The 27,289-nt window shown below is 41.0% G+C and overlaps 1 protein-coding gene across 1 annotated transcript; it reads left to right on the top strand.

Annotated features, from left to right (window-relative positions):
• The first annotated feature begins 4,651 nt into the window (after positions 1 to 4,651).
• LOC124269027 (CUB and sushi domain-containing protein 3-like) lies at positions 4,652 to 27,289 on the top strand. The gene is made up of 4 exons (XM_046704055.1): positions 4,652 to 5,001; positions 10,141 to 10,246; positions 25,906 to 26,079; positions 27,270 to 27,289. Exons 1-4 carry the CDS (start codon positions 4,690 to 4,692, stop codon positions 27,287 to 27,289), a joined length of 612 nt encoding a protein of 203 aa, XP_046560011.1. The 5' UTR covers positions 4,652 to 4,689.

The following is a 27,289-nucleotide window of genomic DNA, read 5'->3' as shown; positions in this document are numbered from 1 at the left end:
GCCTGATTCTAAGCAGGGTATTAAACGTGAGGATCAACAACATGCGGCAGTTGTAGCAAGGTGTGCGCGTTATAGTGAAACAACATTGAAACTTTTGTTTCAAGTGGCAGATGCAAGAAACATTACACAGGACGCATTGATTAAACTATATCAAGTTCAACTCGCACAGATACGCTATCTGCAGGAGGAACAGTCATCTCTGATAGTTCAAGGCCAGTTTGACCGCAATACTGCAAGGATATACAGGACACTGCAGAGAAATACATGTTCATTTAATGAAGAATCCTTGAATACCCTACGTAACGCTACCACCATTGCGGCTGCATTCAGGCCACCACGGAACAGCGGGTTCAACCGAGGGCGTGGTTATGTCCGAGGTTACCACGGTTCAGGGGGTAGATTCTCCTACGGTCGCCGGGACGGACCACTTTTTCACAATAACAATCCTCGAGTGGATCAGGAACAGTAATGGCTCTACTTAGGTGTTACCAGAAATGGCAAAGTATTGGATGTCCAGAGTTTATATTATCCTGATTCAGAATGGTGTTAACTTACCTTTCCATTGCTCTCCTTCTGTAAGTGTTCAAGACAATCATCGCTTGACAAGTTCTCAGATTAACTTTGTTAATGAAGAGATTTCAAGACTGACAATTTCTGGAGCTATACAAAGAGTGTCTGATAAACCATATTGTGTGCATCCTCTAGGTGTTGTTCCTAAACGCAATCACAAGTCGCGCTTAATTGTCGATCTGCGATATGTGAACTCTTTTGTTCAGTACCAAAATTTAGATATGAAGATGTCTCTATGTTGTCACACATTATTGAGCCAAATGACTATTTGGTTACACTGGATCTAAAGGATGGATTTCACCATGTACCAATTCACAGTGATGATAGAAAATACTTAGGGTTTTATTGGCATGGATGGTATTATCAGTGGAATGTGCTCCCTTTGGGTTATCAGTCAGCCCTTACTTCTTTGTAAGACTCTCAGACCAGTTGCTCGACATCTTCGCGGGTTAGGAATAAGACTCCTGGTGTACATGGACGATATTATCATTGCAGCTAAGAAGGAGCTTATTTCAGACCATGCTAACAAGGTAATTTGTGTGTTAGAGTCTCTCGGATGGGTGATAAATTATGACAAATCTTCTCTCACCCTAGTACTAAAAGGAATTTCTTGGATTCTTGGTGGATTCTGTCGGACCTAAGGGTGTGCCTGTTCTAAAGGTTCCGAATCACAAGGTGAGAAAGTTGAAGAAGGACATACGGAGAGCGATATCTGTCCCTTACATTAGAGCTAGACATTTAGCGCGCCTTGCAGGCCAGTGTATCTCTGTCTGTAGAGCAATATTTCCAGGAAAACTTAAGCTTAGGTCAGTGTATAGGCTTCTTTGCGAGCAAACACACATATGGGAATCAACATTAGTTTGACTGATGATAGCCTTTCAGATCTGAAATGGTGGATAAGCGCCTTGGATTCTTGGAACGGTACCACTATGCTTGTGAGGACCTTCGACGGACAGCTCGAAACGGATGCCTCGAACACCGGCTGGGGAGCAGTTTTCAAAGGCCTTTCAGCGCAGGGTGTATGGACAGTGGACACTTCATTTCAGTCAATAAACTTTCGAGAAATGCTTGCTGTGTTAATGGCTCTAAAGTCATTTTCGATTCACCTGACAGGCCGAAAAATTCAATTGCTATCGGACAATGTGACAACAGTGGCTTACCTCAGTCACATGGGAGGTCCCATCAAGGAGTTAACAGAGCTGGCAACAAGAATATGGGAGCTCTGCTTAGACAGAGACATTATGCTAGTGGCTCGCCATCTACCCGGGGTGGAGAATGTAGAGGCGGACATGCTATCCCGCCGATTCGACCGGTACGAGTGGAGGTTACACCCACGTGTCTTCAATATGCTGGATTACATGTGGGGACCACACACGGTAGACAGATTTGCGTCGTATCAAACCACACAGCTGCAAGTATACAACAGTCGAACATGCGATCCGTACACTCAAGGAGTCGACGGGCTGGCTCAGAACGATTGGCATATACACAACAATTTTGTCAACGCTCCGTTCAGATTGATACCAGACATTCTGCAAAAAAGTTGTGTCCACAAAGTCCTTTGCCACAGTGATAGCACCATGGTGGCCAGCCCAGACGTGGTTTCCTCGTCTTCAGAAACTATCAGTCTGCTCACCTCTAAAGCTTCCTCGTCAACGACGTTGTTGCCTACCACTATTAGCAAAACCGGAACCACTGGCAAATCCAAAATGGAGACTGTTCGCTTGGAGGATCTATGGAGGGAACGGTTAATTCGTTCTGAGTGGACGACTCGAGCTGCTGATCAGATATCACATGCTCTGGCGCCAAGTACTCTACATTTGTACAATTCCTTTGTTAACAAGTTTAGAGATTTTTGTGTTGAAGAGAAATGTGTCTTTCCACCTACTGGTACATCTGTGTTAGCAACCTTTCTGTGTAAGGTTGCGGATTCATCGCCTAAACCTAGATCTCAGCTGAAAAGTGCATGTGCGGCTATATCTTGTCTGTATGAAACTATGAATCTTCAGAACATTGTGCACACTCCTGATGTATCTAGATTAGTACAGGCTCTGGTGAAGTCTGGTACAGAGGTTCCTATGCAACGTTCCACGGTGATGCCAGTATCTGCATTGAATGATTTGTTTCAGAGATGGCCAGATAACAAAATATTGTCAATAAAACAGCTCCGCCAAAAGGCAGTGACTCTATTAGCTCTGGTGGCTATGTTGCGCCCATCAGATATCGCCCCGAAATCGGTACATTATGATGCCCAGACCCGCTTGACTAAGAGCAACGAGTTTACCACAAATCAATTGTCTTTTCATGCAGATGGTTCTCTGACTATAAACTTCTTTGGCATAAAAAATGACACTTCACGTACTGGTTTTGAGGTTTTGGTTCAGCCTGCAGATTGCAGCAAGTTGGACCCTGTAAAGACCTTGAAGGATTACATAGAGCGGACAGACTCTCTCCGAACGGACACTAGTAGTGTTTTCTTGTCTCTGCATGCACCCCACAGAGGCGTGCAAGCATCTACTGTTTCAGAAATTCTAGAACAATCCATAAAAGATGCCGGACTCTCTTCCAAGGGGTTTTCTGCAAAATCGTTCCGTCCAACTGGAGCAACACTGGCGATTCAGAATTGTCAGGATCCTAAAATTGTCATGAAGGTCGGGAGATGGAAAACAGAGTCTGTTTTCTATGGACATTATGTACACAGCAGAACACCAAAAGACTTTTCAGAGTCGGTACTCAATGGTTGATATCAGTGTTTCTACCATAATTACAGAATTTCAGCATTTTCTTGTTACCATGAGTAAGCCTAATATTTTCTTTAAGATTTTAAAGATACTGGTGTACTATTGTGTTTTTTTTGGGGGTTTTTTGTGTTTTTTTTTGAGAGTTTAACATGTTTGACATGTTAATATGGCAGATTGCTTTATCATTTCCCTTACTCACTATAGAGGCATTTAGTTAAAACAATAAAGACATTGTTGTTTTATTTTTCAATTGTAATCTGTCTATGACGTAAGTTTACCAAAACTGTAGTCAGACAGATTACGCAGAGTTACCTCCCTTTCCTTGTAGGAATCTCTAGTCAACGAAGGTTGACTAGTTGTTCTTGTCTGGTGCTAAATTTTAATGAGTTGAATTACATCTGGTTATCTCAGTTATTACTGTATGCAAATGGGCCTAATTATGTATGTTTATGTATGGCGGTACGTAGCATTGGATTGTGAACATATAGGCATTTAGTTAAAACAATAAAGACATTGTTGTTTTAATTTTCAATTGTAATCTGTCTATGACGTAAGTTTACCAAAACGGCAGACCGATAAAAATAGAAATATGCATACGCGTGGGCGGGGCTAAAGCGGTTTTTGTTTTGGTGCATATTGATAATTTTTACGACTATTTTTCGTAAATGGATAGTGCAGATGTGGTATATATTCATGTTTGAATGGCATTATGTAATAAAAATGCATAGTGTTTAAACCTTTTTAAAAATCCTTTAATATGATATCAACAAGCGTTTATATACACACTCATTCCTCAAACGGATAGATTTAGGATATGCATGTATTTACACGGGATACAAGAGCACAAACAGATAATGTGAGTTGATAAGTAAATTCAGTTTTATTTAGGCAGTTAAAAGAAAAAAACACATGGTACAATAGAACATTGTAAAGGTGGAGGAAACGTGTCTTTTTTTCATATATACTATACATTATTGCAAAATCTGTCGAACTCGTTTTTCCCCGGATATCTTTACTCTGCTCTTAGCATTGTTCCAGCAATATTACAGCGGATGACACCTGAAATAGGCTTCACACATTGTATTCGAACCTGGGCCTTCGGCGTAATGAGCAAACGCTTTAACCACTAGACTATACCACTGCCCATTTAGGCATCCGCAACTGTGTCTTGACATACCCGCGGCTGATTTACTTATGTGTTTTGCTAAAGAAGGAAATTAATCGATTTATTCCATAGTCTTTGTGATGTAGATATTGTCCTAGCGACGCCACTTGCCGTTCTGTAGAACGAATCATTTACCAACGATTAAAATAATTTATTTAACGAAGCGTTGCGGCACTTGTCACTGCGCAGAGTGTTCCTGGGTCGTGTAGGCGTATGCGGGTCTCAAAAATGTGTCCAGGTTCTCATTTCATTTTCTGGATATTTACAACATTTTTCCCTTTCTGTTACCCTTATGAGTGTGGAAGCTTGCTGTTACTGGAACCGTCTATTGAACCTGTTCTGTTTCCATCTCAGAGGATGGTAGTTAAAAACGTGATCCAGTGTGAAACTGCTTGTCGACGAGACTCAAAATGCATATCGCTGAACTATGATTTCAAAACTGGGTTTTGTGATCTGAACACGTACGACCATGGGTACAAAGCTGATTCATCCGAGGTGAAAGATCTCCTTGAGAAGAATTGTGAAGTAAGTGTATTATATACCAATAACAAACACGATGGGCCAGTATTTCCAAACTTTATACATAGTACCCGTGAAGATCCGGGTTAGAGTTGGTCTTCCGCAACCCGTAAAAGGTGACTAACATGATCGGGTGGTTAGGCCGGCTGACTTGGTTGATACATATCAGTGGATTGTCTGGTTTAGACACGATTATTTACAGACCGCTGCCATGTTGCTGAAATATTGCTGAGTGCAGGCTTAAACAACAAACAAAACCTAACTTTATGCACGCTAGGAAATTGATGTCAGATCCGAGGTTTCTTTTGACCAACGTTTGCAATGTACGCATCATTTGGTCTCCATCTTGGCAGGTCATGACATAGAAGAACATACAAGGGACTGCTTGAACACTCAGTATCATCTCCACAGTATCATGTTCATGTTTAAATCACTAGGAACAGTACTGGTTTCAATTCTTCCCCTGTTTTACACCTACACCCTGTTTGACACCTACAACCTGTTTTACTCCTACACCCCGTCTTACACCTATTTCCCTGTTTTACACCTACACTAGGAACAGTACTGGTTTCAATTCTGCCCCTGTTTTACACCTACACCCTGTTTTACACCTACATCCTGTTTTACACATACGACCTGTTTTACACCTACACCCTGTTTTACACCTACACCCTATTTTATACCTACACCCTGTTTTACACCTACGACCTGTTTTACACCTACACCCTGTTTTACACCTACACCCTGTTTTACACCTACATCCTGTTTTACACATACGACCTGTTTTACACCTACACCCTGTTTTACACCTACACCCTATTTTATACCTACACCCTGTTTTACACCTACGACCTGTTTTACACCTACACCCTGTTTTACACCTACATCCTGTTTTACACCTACGACCTGTTTTACACCTACACCCTGTTTTACACCTACACCCTGTTTTACACCTACACCCTGTTTTACACCTACACCCAGTTGTACACCTACACCCTATTTTATACCTACACCCTGTTTTGCACCTACATCCTGTTTTTACACCTACATCCTGTTTTACACCTACGCCCTGTTTTACACTTACACCCTGTTTTACACCTACACCCTGTGTTTTACACCTACACACTGTTTAACACCTACACCCTGTTTTACACCTTACACCCTCTGTTTTACACCTACACCCTGTTTTACACCTACACACCCTGTTTTACACCTACACCCTGTTGTACACCTACACCCTGTTTTACACCTACACCTGTTTTACACCTACGACCTGTTTTACACCTACACCCTGTGTTTTACACCTACACCTCTGTTTTACACCTCCACACCCTGTTTTACACCTACACCCTGTTTTACACCTACACCCTGTTTTATACCTACACCCTGTTTTACACCTACACCCTGTTTTACACCTACACCCTGTTTTACACTTACACCCTGTTTTACACCTACACCCTGTTTTACACCTACACCCTGTTTTACACCTACACCCTATTTTACACCTACACCCTGTTTTACACCTACACCCTGTTTTACACCTACAGCCTGTTTTACACTTACACCCTGTTTTACATCTACACCCTGTTTTACACCTACATCCTGTTTTACACATACACCCTGTTATACACTTACACCCTGCCTTACACCTACACCCTGTTGTACACCTACACCCTATTTTATACCTACACCCTGTTTTACACCTACACCCTGTTTTACACCTACATCCTGTTTTACACCTACACCCTGTTTTACACTTACACCCTGTTTTACACCTACACCTTGTTTTACACCTACACTCTGTTTTACACCTACATCCTGTTTTACACATACACCCTGTTATACACTTACACCCTGCCTTACACCTACACCCTGTTGTACACCTACACCCTATTTTATACCTACACCCTGTTTTACACCTACACCCTGTTTTACACCTACATCCTGTTTTACACCTACGCCCTGTTTTACACCTACACCCTGTTTTACGTCTACACCCTGTTTTACACTTACACACTGTTGTACACCTACACCCTATTTTATACCTACACCCTGTTTTACACCTACATCCTGTTTTACACCTACATCCTGTTTTACACCTACGCCCTGTTTTACACTTACACCCTGTTTTACACCTACACCCTGTTTTACACTTACACCCTGTTTAACACATTACCCTGTTTTACACTTACACCCTGTTTTACACCTACACCCTGTTTTACACCTACACCCTGTTTTACACCTACACCCTGTTTTACACCTACACCCTATTTTACACCTACACCCTGTTTAAAACCTACACCCTGTTTTACACCTACAGCCTGTTTTACACCTACACCCTGTTTTACACCTACATCATGTTTTACACCTACGACCTGTTTTACACCTACGACCTGTTTTACACCTACATCCTGTTTTACACCTACACCCTGTTTTACACCTACATCCTGTTTTACACCTACACCCTGTTTTACACTTACACCCTGTTTTACACCTATTTCCTGTTTTACACTTACACCCTGTTTTACACATACACCCTGTTTTACACTTACACCCTGTTTTACACTTACACCCAGTTTTACACCTACACCCTGTTTTACACCTACACCTTGTTTTACACCTACACCCTATTTTACACCTACACCCTGTTTTACAGCTACACCCTGTTTTACTCCTACAGCCTGTTTTACACTTACACCCTGTTTTACATCTACACCCTGTTTTACACTTACACCTTGTTTTACACTTACACCCTGTTTTACACCTACACCCTGTTTTACACTTACACCCTGTTTTACACCTACATCCTGTTTTACACCTACGCCCTGTTTTACACTTACACCCTGTTTTACACCTACACCCTGTTTTACACTTACACCCTGTTTAACACATTACCCTGTTTTACACTTACACCCTGTTTTACACTTACACCCTGTTTTACACCTACACCCTGTTTTACACTTACACCCTGTTTTACACCTACACCCTATTTTACACCTACACCCTGTTTAAACCTACACCCTGTTTTACACCTACAGCCTGTTGTACACCTACACCCTGTTTTACACCTACATCATGTTTTACACCTACGACCTGTTTTACACCTACGACCTGTTTTACACCTACATCCTGTTTTACACCTACACTCTGTTTTACACCTACATCCTGTTTTACACCTACACCCTGTTTTACACTTTTACACCCTGTTTTACACCTATTTCCTGTTTTACACTTCTACACCCTGTTTTACACATACACCCTGTTTTACACTTACACCTCTGTTTTACACTTACACCCTGTTTTACACTCTTTACACCTTGTTTTACACACTACACCCTATTTTTACACCTACACCCTGTTTTACACCTACACCCTGTTTTACACCTACAGCCTGTTTTACACTTACACCCTGTTTTACACCTACACCCTGTTTTACACTTACACCTTGTTTTACACCTACACCCTGTTTTACACCTACACCCTGTTTTACACTTACACCCTGTTTTACACCTACACCCTATTTTACACCTACACCCTGTTTAAACCTACACCCTGTTTTACACCTACAGGCTGTTGTACACCTACACCCTGTTTTACACCTACATCATGTTTTACACCTACGACCTGTTTTACACCTACGACCTGTTTTACACCTACATCCTGTTTTACACCTACACTCTGTTTTACACCTACATCCTGTTTTAAACCTACACCCTGTTTTACACTTACACCCTATTTTACACATACACCCTGTTTTACACTTACACCCTGTTTTACACATACACCCTGTTTTACACTTACACCCTGCTTTACACTTACACCCTGTTTTACACCTACACCCTGTTTTACACTTACACCCTGTTTTACACCTACACCCTGTATTTTGCACCTACACCCTATTTTGCACCTACACCCTGTTTTACACCTACACCCTGTTTTACTCCTACACCCTGTTTTACACTTACACCCTGTGTTACATCTACATCCTGTTTTACACCTACATCCTGTTTTACACATACACCCTGTTTTACACCTTTACCCTGTTTTACACCTACACCCTGTTTTCCACTTACACCCTGTTTTACACCTACACCCTGTTTTACACTTACACCGTTTTACACTTACACCCTGTTTTACACCTACATCATATTTTACACCTACATCTTATTTTACACTTACATCCTGTTTTACACCTACATCCTGTTTTACACGTACATCTTGCTTTACACTTACATCTTGTTTTACACCTACACCCTGTTTTACACCTATTTCCTGTTTTACACATACATCTTGATTTACACCTGCACTAGGAACGGTACTGGTTTCATTTCTGCACCTGTTTTACACCTACCACTGTGTAACACCTACATCCTGTTTCACACCTATTTCCCTGGTTATATGTCTTATATCTATTGGAATGCAATGCGTTTATTCAAGCACATGTTTTATATCCTTTTTAAACTATTTGATTTTAAATGTATACAGAAGACCCTGATCTCTAACAGAGATACAGCTGTTTTTTTGTAGTCACTGGATTGTGTGGCTCGTCTATAGGCAGTGACCACGTGGCAGCAGTACTGCCGTACGGTGTAAGGCAACAGACACTCACCTTTTGTACAAACTGTGAAAGCGTTGGGTGCTACGGGTGGGGAAGGACATGCTCACCCTTTTCTCGAACAGCTGTTGTAAACACTGATTGTGCTCCATTCATACGATTTAATCACTATTTTGTATGGAATACTGTAAGGGACATTCTCGCGATCTCGACCTTTGGAAACAAGCTAAAAATGCCAAAAGTGCGAGAATGCGAGATCGCGAGAAAGTCCCTTACAGTATTCCATAATTTTGTCTTTGCGCAAACTGGAATCTGTAGATCTGAAGCGGTCATATAGCCGACTAATACATCAAATCATAAAGTGGACATTTGTATCAACAACGGCTTTGTACCTCCAAACAACAATAGTCAGCTGGAACGTATAAACTATCGTATCATGTTGTTTTCGATTTGTGTGGCCTAAGGTCCGGGTTGGAGTTCCAAACAGGTTATAATATGTAAAAGATATTGTGATATTAGTATAATACTGCTCGACGCAACGGAACACCCATGTTTGTAAAACATGATACTTAATGAACTCTCTCTTGAAGGTCCATGGTGTTGACACATGCGCAGACTGCCTACCGGGGTATCGGTGTGTGTACGCAGCCAATAAATATGTGTGTCTCAACGGGCAGGCATCATCACCACTGACTGGTAAGTTTCTTATAAATGGCCAGTGTTAAAATATGGATCTTTTCAGTAATTGTTAAAATATAATCACTAGAAGAAAAGGCATATATAATCTACAAGATGTAAAATTTCTGACTTCCACAAGTAATAGTTGACCTTGGTCACGAGTTATTCTATTTCACAATATGTTATTTATCATATTATGCCAGAAGGCGGTGGCTCACGAGTCATTCTAATTCCCATATGTTATTTGTCATATTATGCCAGAAGGCGGTGGCTCACGAGTCATTCTAATTCCCATATGTTATTTATCATATTATGCCAGAAGGCGGTGGATGACGAGTTATTCTAATTTCCCCTATGTTATTTATCATATTATGCCAGAAGGCGGTGGCTCACGAGTCATTCTAATTCCCCCTGTTATTTATCATATTATGCCAGAAGGCGGTGGATGACGAGTTATTCTAATTTCCCCTATGTTATTTATCATTTTATGCCATCAGGCGGTGGCTCACGAGTTATTCTAATTCCCCCTATGTTATTTGTCATATTATGCCAGAAGGCGGTGGCTCACGAGTCATTCTAATTCCCATATGTTATTTGTCATATTATGCCAGAAGGCGGTGGCTCACGAGTCATTCTAATTTCCATATGTTATTTATCATATTATGCCATCAGGCGGTGGCTCACGAGTTATTCTAATTCCCCCTGTTATTTATCATATTATGCCATCAGGCGGTGGATGACGAGTTATTCTAATTTCCCCTATGTTATTTGTCATTTTATGCCATCAGGCGGTGGCTCGCGAGTTATTCTAATTCCCCCTGTTATTTGTCATATTATGCCAGAAGGCGGTGGCTCACGAGTCATTCTAATTCCCATATGTTATTTGTCATATTATGCCAGAAGGCGGTGGCTCACGAGTCATTCTAATTCCCATATGTTATTTGTCATATTATGCCATCAGGCGGTGGCTCACGAGTCATTCTAATTCCCCTATGTTATTTATCATATTATGCCATCAGGCGGTGGCTCGCGAGTCATTCTAATTCCCCCTGTTATTTATCATATTATGCCATCAGGCGGTGGATGACGAGTTATTCTAATTTCCCCTATGTTATTTGTCATATTATGCCAGAAGGCGGTGGCTCACGAGTCATTCTAATTCCCACTGTTATTTATCATATTATGCCATCAGGCGGTGGATGACGAGTTATTCTAATTTCCCATATGTTATTTATCATATTATGCCAGAAGGCGGTGGCTCGCGAGTCATTCTAATTCCCACTGTTATTTATCATATTATGCCAGAAGGCGGTGGATGACGAGTTATTCTAATTTCCCCTATGTTATTTATCATATTATGCCATCAGGCGGTGGCTCGCGAGTCATTCTAATTCCCCCTGTTATTTATCATATTATGCCATCAGGCGGTGGATGACGAGTTATTCTAATTTCTCCTATGTTATTTATCATTTTATGCCATCAGGCGGTGGCTCACGAGTTATTCTAATTCCCCCTATGTTATTTGTCATATTATGCCAGAAGGCGGTGGCTCACGAGTCATTCTAATTCCCATATGTTATTTGTCATATTATGCCAGAAGGCGGTGGCTGACGAGTCATTCTAATTCCCCTATGTTATTTATCATATTATGCCAGAAGGCGGTGGCTCACGAGTCATTCTAATTCCCATATGTTATTTATCATATTATGCCATCAGGCGGTGGATGACGGGTTATTCTAATTTCCCCTATGTTATTTTTCATATTATGCCATCAGGCGGTGGCTCACGAGTCATTCTAATTCCCCCTGTTATTTATCATATTATGCCATCAGGCGGTGGATGACGAGTTATTCTAATTTCCCATATGTTATTTATCATATTATGCCAGAAGGCGGTGGATGACGAGTTATTCTAATTTCCCCTATGTTATTTATCATATTATGCCATCAGGCGGTGGATGACGGGTCATTCTAATTCCCCCTGTTATTTATCATATTATGCCAGAAGGCGGTGGATGACGAGTTATTCTAATTTCCCCTATGTTATTTATCATTTTATGCCATCAGGCGGTGGCTCGCGAGTCATTCTAATTCCCCCTGTTATTTATCATATTATGCCAGAAGGCGGTGGATGACGAGTTATTCTAATTTCCCCTATGTTATTTATCATATTATGCCATCAGGCGGTGGCTCGCGAGTCATTCTAATTCCCCCTGTTATTTATCATATTATGCCAGAAGGCGGTGGATGACGAGTTATTCTAATTTCCCCTATGTTATTTATCATTTTATGCCATCAGGCGGTGGCTCACGAGTTATTCTAATTCCCCCTATGTTATTTGTCATATTATGCCAGAAGGCGGTGGCTCACGAGTCATTCTAATTCCCATATGTTATTTGTCATATTATGCCAGAAGGCGGTGGCTGACGAGTCATTCTAATTCCCCTATGTTATTTATCATATTATGCCATCAGGCGGTGGCTCACGAGTCATTCTAATTCCCCCTATGTTATTTATCATATTATGCCAGAAGGCGGTGGATGACGGGTTATTCTAATTTCCCCTATGTTATTTATCATATTATGCCATCAGGCGGTGGCTCGCGAGTCATTCTAATTCCCCCTGTTATTTATCATATTATGCATCAGGCGGTGGATGACGAGTTATTCTAATTTCCCATATGTTATTTATCATATTATGCCATCAGGCGGTGGATGACGAGTTATTCTAATTTCCCCTATGTTATTTATCCTATTATGCCAGAAGGCGGTGGCTCGCGAGTCATTCTAATTCCCCCTGTTATTTATCATATTATGCCAGAAGGCGGTGGATCACGAATTATTCTAATTCCCCATGTTATTTATCATATTATGCCATCAGGCGGTGGCTCACGAGTCATTCTAATTCCCCCTGTTATTTATCATATTATGCCAGAAGGCGGTGGATGACGAGTTATTCTAATTTCCCTATGTTATTTATCATTTTATGCCATCAGGCGGTGGCTCACGAGTTATTCTAATTCCCAATATGTTATTTATCATTTTATGCCAGAAGGTGGTGGCTCACGGGTTATTCTAATTCCCCCTGTTTATTTATCATATTATGCCATCAGGCGGTGGCTCGCGAGTCATTCTAATTCCCACTGTTATTTATCATATTATGCCATCAGGCGGTGGATGACGAGTTATTCTAATTTCCCCTATGTTATTTTTCATATTATGCCATCAGACGGTGGCTCGCGAGTCATTCTAATTCCCCCTGTTATTTATCATATTATGCCATCAGGCGGTGGATGACGAGTTATTCTAATTTCCCCTATGTTATTTATCATTTTATGCCATCAGGCGGTGGCTCACGGGTTATTCTAATTTCCCCTATGTTATTTAATATTTTATGCCAGAAGGCGGTGGCTCACGGGTTATTCTAATTTCCGCTATGTTATTTATCATTTTATGCCATCAGGCGGTGGCTCACGAGTTATTCTAATTCCCCCTATGTTATTTATCCTATTATGCCAGAAGGCGGTGGCTCGCGAGTCATTCTAATTCCCCCTGTTTATTTATCATATTATGCCAGAAGGCGGTGGCTCACGAGTCATTCTAATTCCCCCTATGTTTTTGTCATATTATACCATAAGGTGGTGGCTCACGGGCCAGTCTAGTGGTGTTAATCTCCCTATAATGTATATTTATAATTTCTTGTTAGAACCAGTTTAGTACTGAATTAGGAGCCAAATACAGCTATTCATCTCATATTCCCTTGAGCAAAACCCCCTGGTGTAAACATCTTTGAAATCCTGTGCAATTTGACATTGCCCTTGTTGACACTCCCTGATGGTTGGGAGCTCGAATGCAGAATCATTTTTTTCATTATGACACTACAACAGGCTGTCTCATCTCGAAATAAAAGGAAGATACGTGTAGGCGAACTTGATCGCGCAACTGAAAATAATTCTTCAAACGTTGATTCATTAGCTAGCTTCCTAGCTTCAGCCTCAAACCTTTTGCAATTTCTAAGGCTACCTCTGGGATTTGTTGAGAAGTGAAGTCGCCGTAATTGTTCTCTGGTGGAGCGTGCACGTAGCCAGCAATATCTCAATGTGTTCAGAGAATTTTTAACGTTTCACCGCCAAGAAATAGGGCATTATTACGAAATCAAATATATATCAGTTGGCAGTTGGCGTTTGCTCGTTCATCCCTTCCACAGTTTTACAAAACATGTTATTTCAATATCAGAGTGGTTGTATATGTCCCCAATCCACTCCGAGTTGACACATGTCAATATTTCGGCCATGGATCAAAATCCTGCCGTAACTCTGTGGTACGTCACTGCTGTGGTGATCGCTATGACGGTTCTAACTGAGGTGAGGTGAAATTGGGTTTAACGTCGTGCTTAAGAATATTTCGCTCATATGACAACGTGCATGCGTGTGTATGTGTGTGTGCGGCTGCTTGTACTAGCCCAGACTGAAGCTGGTTTTATAGTGCTAGCCCACTGAGACACCATGCCGCAGTGAAGCATGAATACCCCACTCAGACACATTATACTGACTCCGAGCCGACCAGTCCTTGTTGTACCCATTAATGCCGAGCGCCAGGCAGGGACAAACAAGTACCATATTTTAACGTCTTTTTGTATGACGCGGTCGGGGATCGAACCCGCAACCTCCGGGCGGACGCTCTAACCACTACACCACGGAGGACGGTTCTAACTGTGGAAATGAGTGTAAGTGCGCACATCCTGCTACTTCCGGGTCCCAGGGCCGGAGGGGTAGCCTAGTGGATAAAGCGTTCCCTCGTCACGCCGGAGAGCCGGGTGTGAAGCCCATTTCTGGTGTCCCCCGTCTTAATATTGCTGAAATATTGCTGAAGCGACGTAAAACTAAGCTCACTGATCAGCTAACTGAAACACAAACATATCTCTACAATCGGAGACGAATGTAGAAGAATTGTTAAAGCGTTCGATTGTCACTCCGAAATCCTGGGTTCGATTCCTAACACAGCATGTGAAGAGTATCTATCACGTTCCTCGCCATGATATTGCTGAAGACGGCATAAAATCATGCTCACGTAACAGCTAAACATTACACAGCAATTAGGAACAAAAGGGGCGGTGGGGTAGCCTAGTGGTTAAAGCGTTCGCTCGTCTCGACCAAGGCCAGGATTCGATTCCCAACATGGGTACAAATTGTGAAGCCCATTTCTGGTGTCCCCCGCCGTGTTGCAGGCCCTATCCTGTAAACAAATTTCAAAACTCCTTTTCACCTCTGGAAATGGAGGTTACTCTGTCCTCACAGGACAGGCAGAGATACTTATCCTCATTCTCCAGAGATATCCACTTGAGCCACAATGACTCAATTGTCCAATATAATGCAATTCAATTCCAGAGGACCTCGAAAGAATTTTAATGAGGTACAGCTATTAGTTCAAGATTATGTACCGTAAGCAGTATGTCTACAAGAGACGTATCTTACATTTGAAATGAGGCAGTACACATGTTACCATTCACCTTACTTTTAAAGCACCCATTTTATCCAGTAGTGCAACTGGAAGCGCGGCTATTTCAGTTACAAAGGACGTCATTCATAGTGGTGTACATCCTAATACTTATCTTCAAGCCGTTGCTATTTGCCTTACCTTGCATATTGCATTAAAGTTGAGTTTTTCATATATTTTACCTTCATATGCCCTTTGTAAGTTACCCGTGAAGATCCGGGTTAGAATATTGGCCTTCAGTAACCCATGCTTGTAAGACGCGACCAACTGGATCGGGTGGTCAGGCTTGCTGACTTGGTTGACACATGTCATCGGTTCCCAATTGCGCAGATCGATGCTCATGCTGTTGATCACTGGATTGTCTGATCCAGACTTAATTATTTACAGACTGCCGCCATATAGCTGGAATACCGATGAGTGTGGTGTAAAACTAAACTCACTCACTCACCTTTGTAAGTCCGAACTACAGAATCTGTATGATCATCTGTTTAATCCCTGCATCGTCTTGTGCAATTTAAGTGGGCATAATCCTCTATGGAAAAGTACAAGCACAAGCGATTAGAGGAAAGTTGTTGACGATTGTATATCCGATAAGAACTAATGTGTTTTAATATCAAGATTATTCAAACACGTATTTATATCCAGCCATCTCGATTTGTCCATTGCAGACTCAAACCTGAAGAATCAATAGATGGTCTATGATGACCTATGTGGGAGCGGTCACTTCCCCGCCAGTCGTTAAAGCTATCAACCTTGGCGATAATCCACCTTCATTAAGATGGAACTAAGTCAGACTGGTCACTAAAGGAGATGTTATGTATTGACAGCCAAAAACGAAACCTTTTCATTCCTGATAAAGATCCGATACCGTTGTTTTCAGATATACTAAATGTCGTTGCTGAACATACAATACATACCGACCGTAGTGGTTAGAGCGTACGCCCGGAGAGCGGAAGGTCGCGGGTTCGATCCACGGTCGCGTCATACCAAACTACATGAAAATATGGTACTTGTTGGTCCCTGCCTGGCGCTCGGCATTAATGGGCACAACAAGGACTGGTCGGCTCGGAGTCAGTACAATGTGTCTGAGTGGGGTATCGATATCCCAGTGCGGCATGATATCTCAGTAAGCTAGCACCATAAAGCCAGCTTAAGTTTGGACTAGTACAAGCAGCCACGTATACACACTCATGCACGTCGTCAAATGAGCGAAATATTCTTAAGTGCGACCTTAAACCCCATTTCACCTCACCTCACCTTACCATACATACCGAATGCAAACAGGGCAGAAAGTGTAGGCAAAATAGCAGGAGAATATTTTCGTCTTTATTGTGCAGACCATAATTTAGACAAAGTTAAAATTTCAAATACCAAGGCTCGACGCGCATTAAAAAACAGAGTACGTTTCCAAAATACATTCCCGGGTATAAATGTCAATGGTATGGAACATGACATAAAGGATAAAAGGCAAAAATACAAAATCTGCTGTTCGCCATCTCAAAAAATGTGATCATTTATTAACTGACATTGCAAATACACTCGGAAAAAACACTAGTTAAGTATTTTTCACTTATGTCCCTCCGTTTCAATAGTATCAGAAACAACAGGAGAAGAAAAACAATTACTACCATCATTGGTGAAGGCTACAACAAAATATTTTCATTACAAGGGCTACATATATATACAGAAACAGCTCTTGAAGCGTTTGCCTGTATCATGTCTCGACATCCTTTCAGAAATATTCGATCAAATGTCGCTTCAGAGAATTGTTAATCTTCGTGGAACAATGCCATTGTTTACCAAGGACGGGCAAGGATCAATTTCATTAACCAGCTGTGTCTGTAAAGCCACGAAATGAAAGGTAAATAATAGCTTAATAATAAGATATCTGGAAACGAATAGCCAAGTGTAAATATTTAATGTAGTTTCAAGAAAAATCGAACTATTGTTGACAATGTATTAGGCTCTTTTGTTAACCATGTTACAGTAACTAAACAACATGTGAGTTTGGTTTTACGCCGATTTTAGCAATATTCCAGCAATATGACGGCGGGGGACACCAGAAATGAGCTTCACACAATGTACACATGTGGGGATTCGAACCCGGGTCTTCGGCGTGACGAGCGAACGCTTTAACCACTAGGCTACCCCACCGCCCCCCTAAACAACATGTAGTATTAATGTTCTTTGATCTTTAGAAAGCATACGGTACTACCGAGAAGCATGCATTTTGAATAATTTACATGATTTGGGTTTGAAAGGTCGTTTACATCAATTCATATCACAACAAACCGAGTGGGTTCAACCCTGTCTGAGCATTACAAGCACTCGCCACGCCGAAGATCCGGGTTCGATTCCCCACATGGGTATAATGTGTGAAGCCCATTTCTGGTGTCCCCCGCCGTGATATTGCTGGAATATTGCTAAAAGCGGCGTAAAACTAAACTCACTCAATACAATCAACGTGTTCCACAAAGCAGTAATTTATCACACCATTCAGCATTAAAAAAGTGAGTTTTACAAAGCCTAGGTATTAGCTCATTTATTAGATGAATCGCTTTTCGCAGATGATATTAGTATTTCTTGTTGTCGTTAAAATAGTTATACAATAGAGAGACAGTTACAAATCCGTCTCAATAAATTCACAAATGGCCACTTTAAAATGCGTTTAGTTTTCTAAATCTAAAACGAATTTAATACACTTCTGTAGAAAATATATGCCACATAAAATTCAAAACTATTTTAATATTTTAATTTTCTTACTTCACATTAAACTACTTGGAACAAAATGTCTGAAGGGAAGTCATTTGTTGAAACTCACTCCCCACTTTCAAATTCAAAGTGAGAGGGCATAAAATTACCCTCTTTCACTTGTATAAGTCGCTGGTTCGCTCAAAACGTGATTGTGGACCCCATAGTATATAGTGGAGGCTATAAAAGCAACATGAAACTACATGGCTGTGTCCACCATGAGCCTCTAAGACTTTGTTTGGGGTCTTTCCGAGCTTCTGTTGAGTCTTAATGTTGAGGCCGTACAGTTTAGCCATCTCTGAAACAACGCCGTATAAAATTATCCATACATTATTTCATAAAACTTGTAAAAGGCTCAACCCTGCAATTACTGTGTTTTAGGGCTGCGCAATATAACCGGTTTACCGGTATTTACCGGTTCAGACATGAAAACGATACGTATTGCGATACGCTGATCGAAAAACCGGTATTTTGTCTTGCATTCGGAAAACTTCGTAACACTCGGAAATGTTCGGATATGTCCTTGTTTCATTTGTGCCAAATGTTATTCACATTTTTTATTTTATCATGATTAAAAGTTGTTATTAAAGCTTAATCAAGCCTAGTGATTTTGTTGTGTTTTTGCTCTATAAATCAAGAAGTAACTCGATTATAAGTAGTTTTTGTTTAACGATACTTCATGCAATATATTGCAATACATATCGCAATACATGCTTTCGCATCGCAATATATCGCAATATGAACATTCTCTGCAATACCCACCCCTACTGTGTTTTGACTATCTTACTGAGGATCTGTACAGTGAGAAGCAGTCTTCTCTTATTCTTGTTCTATGAGTACGAATTAAATCTTTCATTTCTGCTGCTATCGTTGAAGTAAAAAATATATCCGTTCCACTTGCTTGTTTCTCCACCTGAAACAATTCAAAATGCTACCTACAAATCTTTATACACAGATGGATCTAAGGATGGCGGCGCAATTACTTGAGCCACTGTCTTTGGATTAGAACAATGTGGTTGAAACACATTTTTATTTCGCTAAAACTGGAACCTGGATAGCCGATCAAGCGTAATGGCTTATATAAACGCCGCTTCAGTACATTCTTACAATAGCTGGATAAATAATTGAAATAATTTAACAACAAAAGAAATAAAAATACATACTAGCTGTTTTACATTTTGATAGTAAAAAGGTAGTGAATAACGCCTTCGTTATAATGACCACATGAACACTTGGATGTTTCCGATATATCTATTATATCTGCCTGGGTTTAGATCACTACAGCCGAGTTTGAGGCGAAAATGGATGATATGGCAAAATCTAGTCCCTAAACTTAAATCAAAGTAGTTGTGAGTTTCTGTTGAGTTTACCATAGTTTTATATTGAGTCAGGGAAGTAATCATCGGCAATAAATCCCAAGACATAATCGCTCGGCAAAAATGACCGAAAATATCTTTGCTTTCAACAGTTGATAGTTTGAATGGAAGACCTGTTTCTAAGATAATAGTTGCTTTGTTCAAATACAAAATATAGAACAATGGCGTCTTAATTACACGACAACAGCTCTATTTTCATAGGATGCCAACGCAGTTTTGATTGCTTTTTACATATCGATAAAAGGTCCAAATATGGACAATACAAAAATACTTTTTGATTTTCTTTCGTGCCTTCAGGATATAAAAGAATGTCAAGTAAACATCGATGTTTAATCAAAATAATTGAAATATATAATGACATTGCTTCTGGCAAAACCGACATCGTTTTCTGTCGGAAATGAAAGGCACTATATCACACCACACTTCTCTAAACGTTAATGAATTTCTCTCAATAATACTAACTATGAGCCCGCAGGCAAACACCGGCAACACCGGCAACACCGGCAACACCGTGTGCGTCAGTTTTCGCTGAGCAACTGTTTACATTTCATATATGGCAACTGTTCTCTGTTTGGAAACTGTTTGCGTCGACGTTTCGGATATCGATTCCAGACAAGTCCTGAGGGATAATAAGTCTTTTATTGCATCAATAGGAAGCTAAAGTGAGTGCATATGCCCCAATATATAATATTGGCCAAAATACTGTCGAATATGTGTGACATTGTGCCTTTAATTACAATACTTTGCATTTAAACCAAATACTCAGCCCAGTAGCAAATTGTAGCACGATAACACAAGGAATGATAAAAGTTTCAGCAAATCCTTTTATTTACAGCGGTATAACAGCGTATATAGTAAGGCCAAGCCTAGAATGTGAGAGAGGCTTGGCCTTTTCCAGGCACTGGCCAGATATAACCAGGGTTGTTCTTCAGACTTCTCTTCTGGGCTGCACTGCTGGCCTCGACTGTTGGTCTTGTCTGCCGGTCTGTGTTCAGCGCCTTTTTGTGCCTCAAGCTCCCTCTCTGAAGACTTCATTGACGGTGCTGCTTATATGGGGACTTCCTAACCGTAATGGCCGTGAGCCCCGTCATGAACACGTGGCGACCGTCAAGTCTTTATCTGGTCAGTTGTCAGTAGCATATTTGTACACCCAGCGAGGGGGATCCATCTATATTCTCCGTTGTAGTATATTGGCTACTGTCCAGTGTATCCATATAAAGGGGATACAGACAGTTGTCCAGGCCTGTATGAAATTAAAAGATGTTGTTCCCTATGTTGCCACTGTTAAGAAGTGGGCAGCGGAGTACAAGGACAAGAAAGCCAAAAAGATTATCCAGGAAGACCTTCAACTGCTGCCATGTAGGAAACTGTCGATACTTTACATCATAGGTGAGGTGAGGTGAAATTTGGATTTTACGTCGTGCTTAAGAATATTTCGCTCATATGACGACGCGCATGCGTGTGTATGTGTATGTGCGGCTGCTTGTACAAGCCCAGACTGAAGCTGTTTTTATAGTGCTAGCCCACTGGGATACCATGCCGCAGTGAAGCATGAATACCCCACTCAGACACATTATACTGACTCTGAGCCGACCAGTCCTTGTTGTACCCATTAATGCCGAGCGCCAGGCAGGGACAAACAAGTACCATATTTTAACGTCTTTTGGTATTCCATCATAGAGTAATGTATGATAGACAACGCTCACTCCAGATAACCAAGACAGAGGGCAGCATGCCATGTGCCATTCTAGGCAATGAAGTGGGTATGTCAAATGTTTCGGCTTGCTGGATGCTAAGGCCTCAGAAAAAAACAAAGTTCATTTTCTGGTGAAAATCTACGCCGTTTTAACACAGACCTAGATGTATCCAACGGATGTTTCTTGGGGTCACCGCAATCAGCGAGACACTAAACATTCAAAGCAGTGAAAACATCCTACAACCCCTTAAAGGCAAATGTTTGTTTAGATGTTTAGTATTTAAAGGCACCTTACACTTGAACAACCTATAACAACGCCAGGCTATAAAGATGACCGGTGTGTTGCTTATCTAATTCGCCATCTACATGAGATTATTAGGATTGAATGTCATAGACACATGGACTCGTGGAGATCCGGGTTAGAATTGATCTTCAGTAACCCATGCTTGTCGTAAGAGGCGACGAACGGGATCGGGTGGTCAGTCTCGCTGACTTGGTTGCCACATGTCATCGGTTCCCAATTGCGTAGATCGATGCTCATGCTGTTGATCACTTGATTGTCCAGAGTCGATTGTTTACAGACCGCCGCCATATAGCTGGAATATTGCTGAGTGCGGCGTAAAACAAAACTTACTCACTCACTCAGTTTGTAAGACAATAAAACAGACATAACCACAGACGTCAATATTGAATTGGGGGTTGTTGTTTAACGCCCTGGGGCGGTGGGGTAGCCTAGTGGTTAAAGCGTTGGCTCGTCACGCCGAAGACCCGGGTTCGATTCCCTACATGGGTACAATGTGTGAAGCTCATTTCTGGTGTCCCCCGCCGTGATGTTGCTGGAATATTGCTAAAAGAGGCGTAAAACCAAACGCAGTCAGTCAGTCAGTTTAACGCCCTACTGTTCAATACCTCTCCACATGATGGAAGCCGATAATTGGAATAACCAACCAATTATTGATGTCGTGCTGGTCTGGTCATGTGCTTGAGGCTAGCGGCGTTAAGGAATCACGTTACTGTTGACATGCTGGGAACCCAATCCTCTTGGAAAATTAACACAATATGTTTGTAGATGATTACCCATGTGTAGAGATGATACTTTGCTACATGATCCTCAACGGTTCCAAGTATGCTGATCGACCTCTAGTTGCTGGCGATCATTTTATATTGTACTGTCTTCAATAATAAAATAGTTTCAGATTAACATACCAGGTTTTATGATTGCCTTGGTTGTAAAGTCCCTTGATGACTTCAATTTGTTACAACATGTATTTATTATTTATGCAACACCTTTCTAGTCACGGTATGGCTGAAATACTGCTGGTGTGACCCTTAAGTTAGTTCACTAACGCAATCCTTACGATACAACTGTAGAAGATGGTTGGTTGGTTGGTTGGTTGGTGTTTAACGCCGCACTCAACAACGCAGCTACATGTCGACAGTTTGTAAATATGATCCAATTGCTTCTCGTGCGAAAGAAAATGTATTGCGAATAATGAATATGGACAGACAGGTTTGGTTTGGTTGTATTTTACGCCGCACTCAGCAATATTCCAGCTACATGGCGACGGTCAATAAATAATTCAGTCTGGACCAGACAATCAAGTGGTCAACATCATGAGCATCGAGCTACGCAATTAGGATACGATGACATGTGTCAACTAATGTAAACTCTAAGACAGAGAGCTAAATGGAATTGGGCTATTATCTCTCGAGTATAAGCGAGAAGTGTAACAATACATTTATCAAGGATGACTCCAACGTCAAACAGGTTGGTCCTCTCTCAATTAAGGCTCATGCTTCAATGAACAATAAGCAAAACCTTAAATAATTACCCACCTGTAAATGCACCAGATCATGGAAACCATTCCATCAAAACGTGATTGTTTAGTTTAGTTTAATTATTAAACTTCCCCAATAAATCGTTTGTCTGAATCTGTGGGGTAGATTGGAATGGTCTGTAAGGTGAATATTCAAATGTTTATGATGCATCTTCATTAGTTTATAACAATTTTACTCAGCATGCGAAACCATGCATTCTTTCAAAAATAGTAACAATTCATGCAAATGACAAACCATGGTACGACAAAGCTTGAGGGGGGAATCCAAAAAAAGGACAGATTACGGAGAAAAACCAAGAAAACTAAAAAAGAGAGCGATATGAAAGCTTACAAACATCAGAGAAAGAGAGTATACAACATAAAAAATGTTATGCGAACGAAAACTTTTATTCTAATATTGATGACCTACTTTTGGAATTATATGCTAAAAATAAAACTTTATATTGGAGATAATGACAGTATATTTTTTAAAACTCGGGCTCTACTTTGCCTGCTCCTCCTCTGAAGCAGAATATTGATAATTTTGAAAAAGCTGAAAAAAATCATATTTCGAATCAATATCTCGTCTATATGATAAAGATGTACCATTACCACATTTTCCTTCAAAGGCCAACACGCAGTTAGATAAAATATTTATTTCTAAGAAGGAAATATCTGATGTCATAAAATGTTTGCAGCTGAACAAAGCTTCAGGACCGGAAAGAAAATAAGTCATTATTAAAGAAAACCGCTAAGTCCATATCTGAGACCTATGTTTACTGTTCATTTACTTATCATTGCAATCTAGTGTGTAGAAAAGTTCATATGTCATGTCAGTGTACAAGACTGACTGCCTGAGTTTGGTTTTACGCCGCTTTTAGCAATATTCCAGCAACATCACGGCAGGGGACACCAGAAATGGGCTTCACAAATTGTACCCATGTGGGGATTCGAACCCGGGTCTTCGGCATGACGAGCCAACGCTTTAACCACTAGGCTACCCCGCCGCCCTCAGTGTACAAGAAAGGGTGCGTAAGTCCGAAAAGAAACTATGTAAATTTGAATCAACCAGGTTTTCAATCGTATTTGTCGAAATTATTTCTCGTCATGATACCAGAAAGGAGATCACACTAATGTTTCCCATTATAGAGGTATTTCTCTTACACGCTGCAAAGGAAAACTATTTGAGAGAGTTGTATATAAACACTTGTATAATTATTTCCATGTTGACAAAATATTATATAAGTACGTATCACGCTTACAAGCAGGTTCTTCTACTGCCCATCAATTAATTGAACTTTACCATCAAATATGTACATCTCTCGACAACAAAGAAAGGTGTTGCATGCTAGTTATTGACGTGTCCAAAGCTTTTGATGGTGTGTGGCACAAAGGGCTTACACTTAAATTGGAGATGTATGGTATTAGAGGCAAGCGTTTACTGAGGATCTCGAGTTACATAAGTGATCGTGGTCAACACGTTTGTATAAATAGAGCTGTATCCAAACCCAGATATTTAACAACTTCTTTCAGAGGCATTTAGCAGTTGGATCAATAAGGAAGGATAACAATATGGATGATCAACTTCTTTATTACAGTGAAAGCGAGAGAGAGAGAGAGCGAGAGAGAGAGAGAGAGAGAGAGAGAGAGAGAGAGGGGGGGGGAAGAGATATTTGTATAGTACAATTTGGATTAGGACTGCAATAACCTATGGAAGTCAGTAACAATAACAACACATTGCCTAGGTAGATGGAAGCGTCAGGCCTGCAGCATACACAAAGGGATGGTGAAGTCTCAGTGATGGGTCTCTTTGATGAGTTGGTAGTATGCCGGAGGTATATAACAGCCTTGGTCAAGGTTTATTGATGGATGGAGTGTTTTGATGTAGATCCAACTCCAAGAAGCTATCTACATCAAAAGTCTCCAACCGTATCGTCTTAACATGAAAGATTCTGCTTCTTGTTACTGCGGCAATGCTTGTGAAAATGTACATCACTTCCTATTAGAATGTAAATTGTATAACATTCAAAGAGTTAAATTAATGTTAAATGTGAAAAGTATTGTAAAGCGTGACTCTCCAATGACATTGTTACTTGGAAGTCCAGATATGACTATTCAACGGAATGAATATGTTTTCAAATGAGTACAAACTTTTACTTATCAATCAAAACGTTTTTGAGTAATCAAATAATTACTGTCCCTTCCTCTCTTCTCTCTCTAACTTTCTTACACGTTCTCTCTATTCCTTCCTAAGATCTATAATATTGAAAATGCATGTATGTAAATGTCAGTGAGCAGATATTTTAAGTTGGATAACTTGTCCCCAATCCCTTTCACAATTGTGAATAAAATATCTTTAAATCAAATCTGTAGGACGGTGGGGTAGGCGAGTGTATAAAGATTCGCTCGTCACGGCCGATGACCCGGGTTCAATTCCCCACATGGGCACAATGCGTGAAGCCCATTTCTGGAGTCCCCCGTCCTGATATTGCTGGAATATTGCTTAAACCATACTCACTCACTCACTTTGAATCTGTTTTCAGTGGTCGACTGTGGCCCACCTGACCCTTTAGCCAGCGGTGTTTTCGTGTACAACACGTCGACCTATACTTCCCGGAGTATTGCCATTTGTAACACAGGTTACACTCTGTCGGGTTCTTCCAAGGTGGAGTGCTCAGCTGAAGGGCGGTGGCAACCGTTCAACATTTCGTGCAACAGTGAGTACGATTTCCACATTGCTTTTTATGGCATTGATGGTAGTCACTTACATATTATTCATATGCGTTTAAATGCATTTATTTTATATAATGACCCAATTGCTTCTCATGCGAAAGAAAATGTTTTGCGAGTAATGAATGTGGCCGGACAGGTTTGGTTAGGTTATCGTTTTACGCCTCACTCGGCAATATTCCAGCTACATGCGGCGGTCAATAAATAATTCAATCTGGACCAGACAATCCAGTGATTAACAACATGAGCATCGACCTATACAATTGGGATACGATTACGTGTGTCAACCAAGACAACGAACCTGACCACTCGATCCCGTTAGTCGCATCTTACGACAAGCAATTCTAATCCCGGGCCCCGTTTCAGAATGCTATCGTAGCGTTACGACTGTCGTACCTCCTTTACAGGGCCTAGATTTTCGAAGCTCTCTTAGCGCTAAAATAGTCGTAAGTACCATACATTAACATTAACTTACGACTATCTTAGCGCTAAGAGAGCTTCGAAAATGTAGGCCCTGTAACATAAACTTACGACAGTCGTAGCGCTACGATAGCATTCTGAAACGGGGCCCCGGATCGTCACGTGTCATGGGAGGACAGAATACGGACAAACAAGTCGTTTAATGCTCTGCATCTTGCTGTGCAAAGGCTCCTCTTTTGTGGGAGCGAAGATTCAATGTTCGGCGCTTCCTTGACTCACCCATATCATGAGTCAAGGGACCCGTGAAAATCCAGGGTAGAATAGGTCTTCAGCAATCCATGCTTGCAACAAAAGGCGACTATGCTTGTCGTAAGAGGCGACTAACGGGATCGGGTGGTCATGCTCGCTGGCTTGGTTGACACGTCATCGGTTCCCAATTGCGCAGATCGATGCTCATGCTGTTGATCACTGGATTGTCTGGTCCAGACTCGAGTATTTACAGACCGCCAATATAGATGGAATATTGCTAAGTGCGGCGTAAAACTAAACTCACTCACTCACTCAGGAGTCAAGGGTTGTCACTTCCGATGCTGTAAGGGTTCATTAAGACAATTAAACGTCTTCGACATTTCCATTTGTATTCCCACCACCATTAAGATGCCAGGTTATGGAATAACTGAGTACTGTTCCAAGTCGCATGAAGATTAACCTTCCCTCATGAAATATTACCAAAATGACATTTTGCATTATGTGGCAGTTTCTGTTCACAGTTGTTGA

Source organism: Haliotis rubra, unplaced genomic scaffold (assembly GCF_003918875.1).
Source record: "Haliotis rubra isolate DU_JTF1 unplaced genomic scaffold, ASM391887v1 Scf1411, whole genome shotgun sequence".
Taxonomy (NCBI): domain Eukaryota; kingdom Metazoa; phylum Mollusca; class Gastropoda; order Lepetellida; family Haliotidae; genus Haliotis; species Haliotis rubra.
The sequence above is the reverse complement of the archived record's forward strand: the minus strand, read 5'-3'. Positions and strand labels throughout refer to the sequence as shown.

Bases quoted from the DNA above. Each gene is read 5' to 3' on its own strand.
- LOC124269027 (XM_046704055.1), top strand. From the start codon at position 4,690: ATGCGGGTCTCAAAAATGTGTCCAGGTTCTCATTTCATTTTCTGGATA. The intron at 5,002-10,140 runs GTAAGTGTATTA...TCTCTCTTGAAG, and splicing joins TCCTTGAGAAGAATTGTGAA to GTCCATGGTGTTGACACATG. The intron at 10,247-25,905 runs GTAAGTTTCTTA...ATCTGTTTTCAG, and splicing joins GGCATCATCACCACTGACTG to TGGTCGACTGTGGCCCACCT.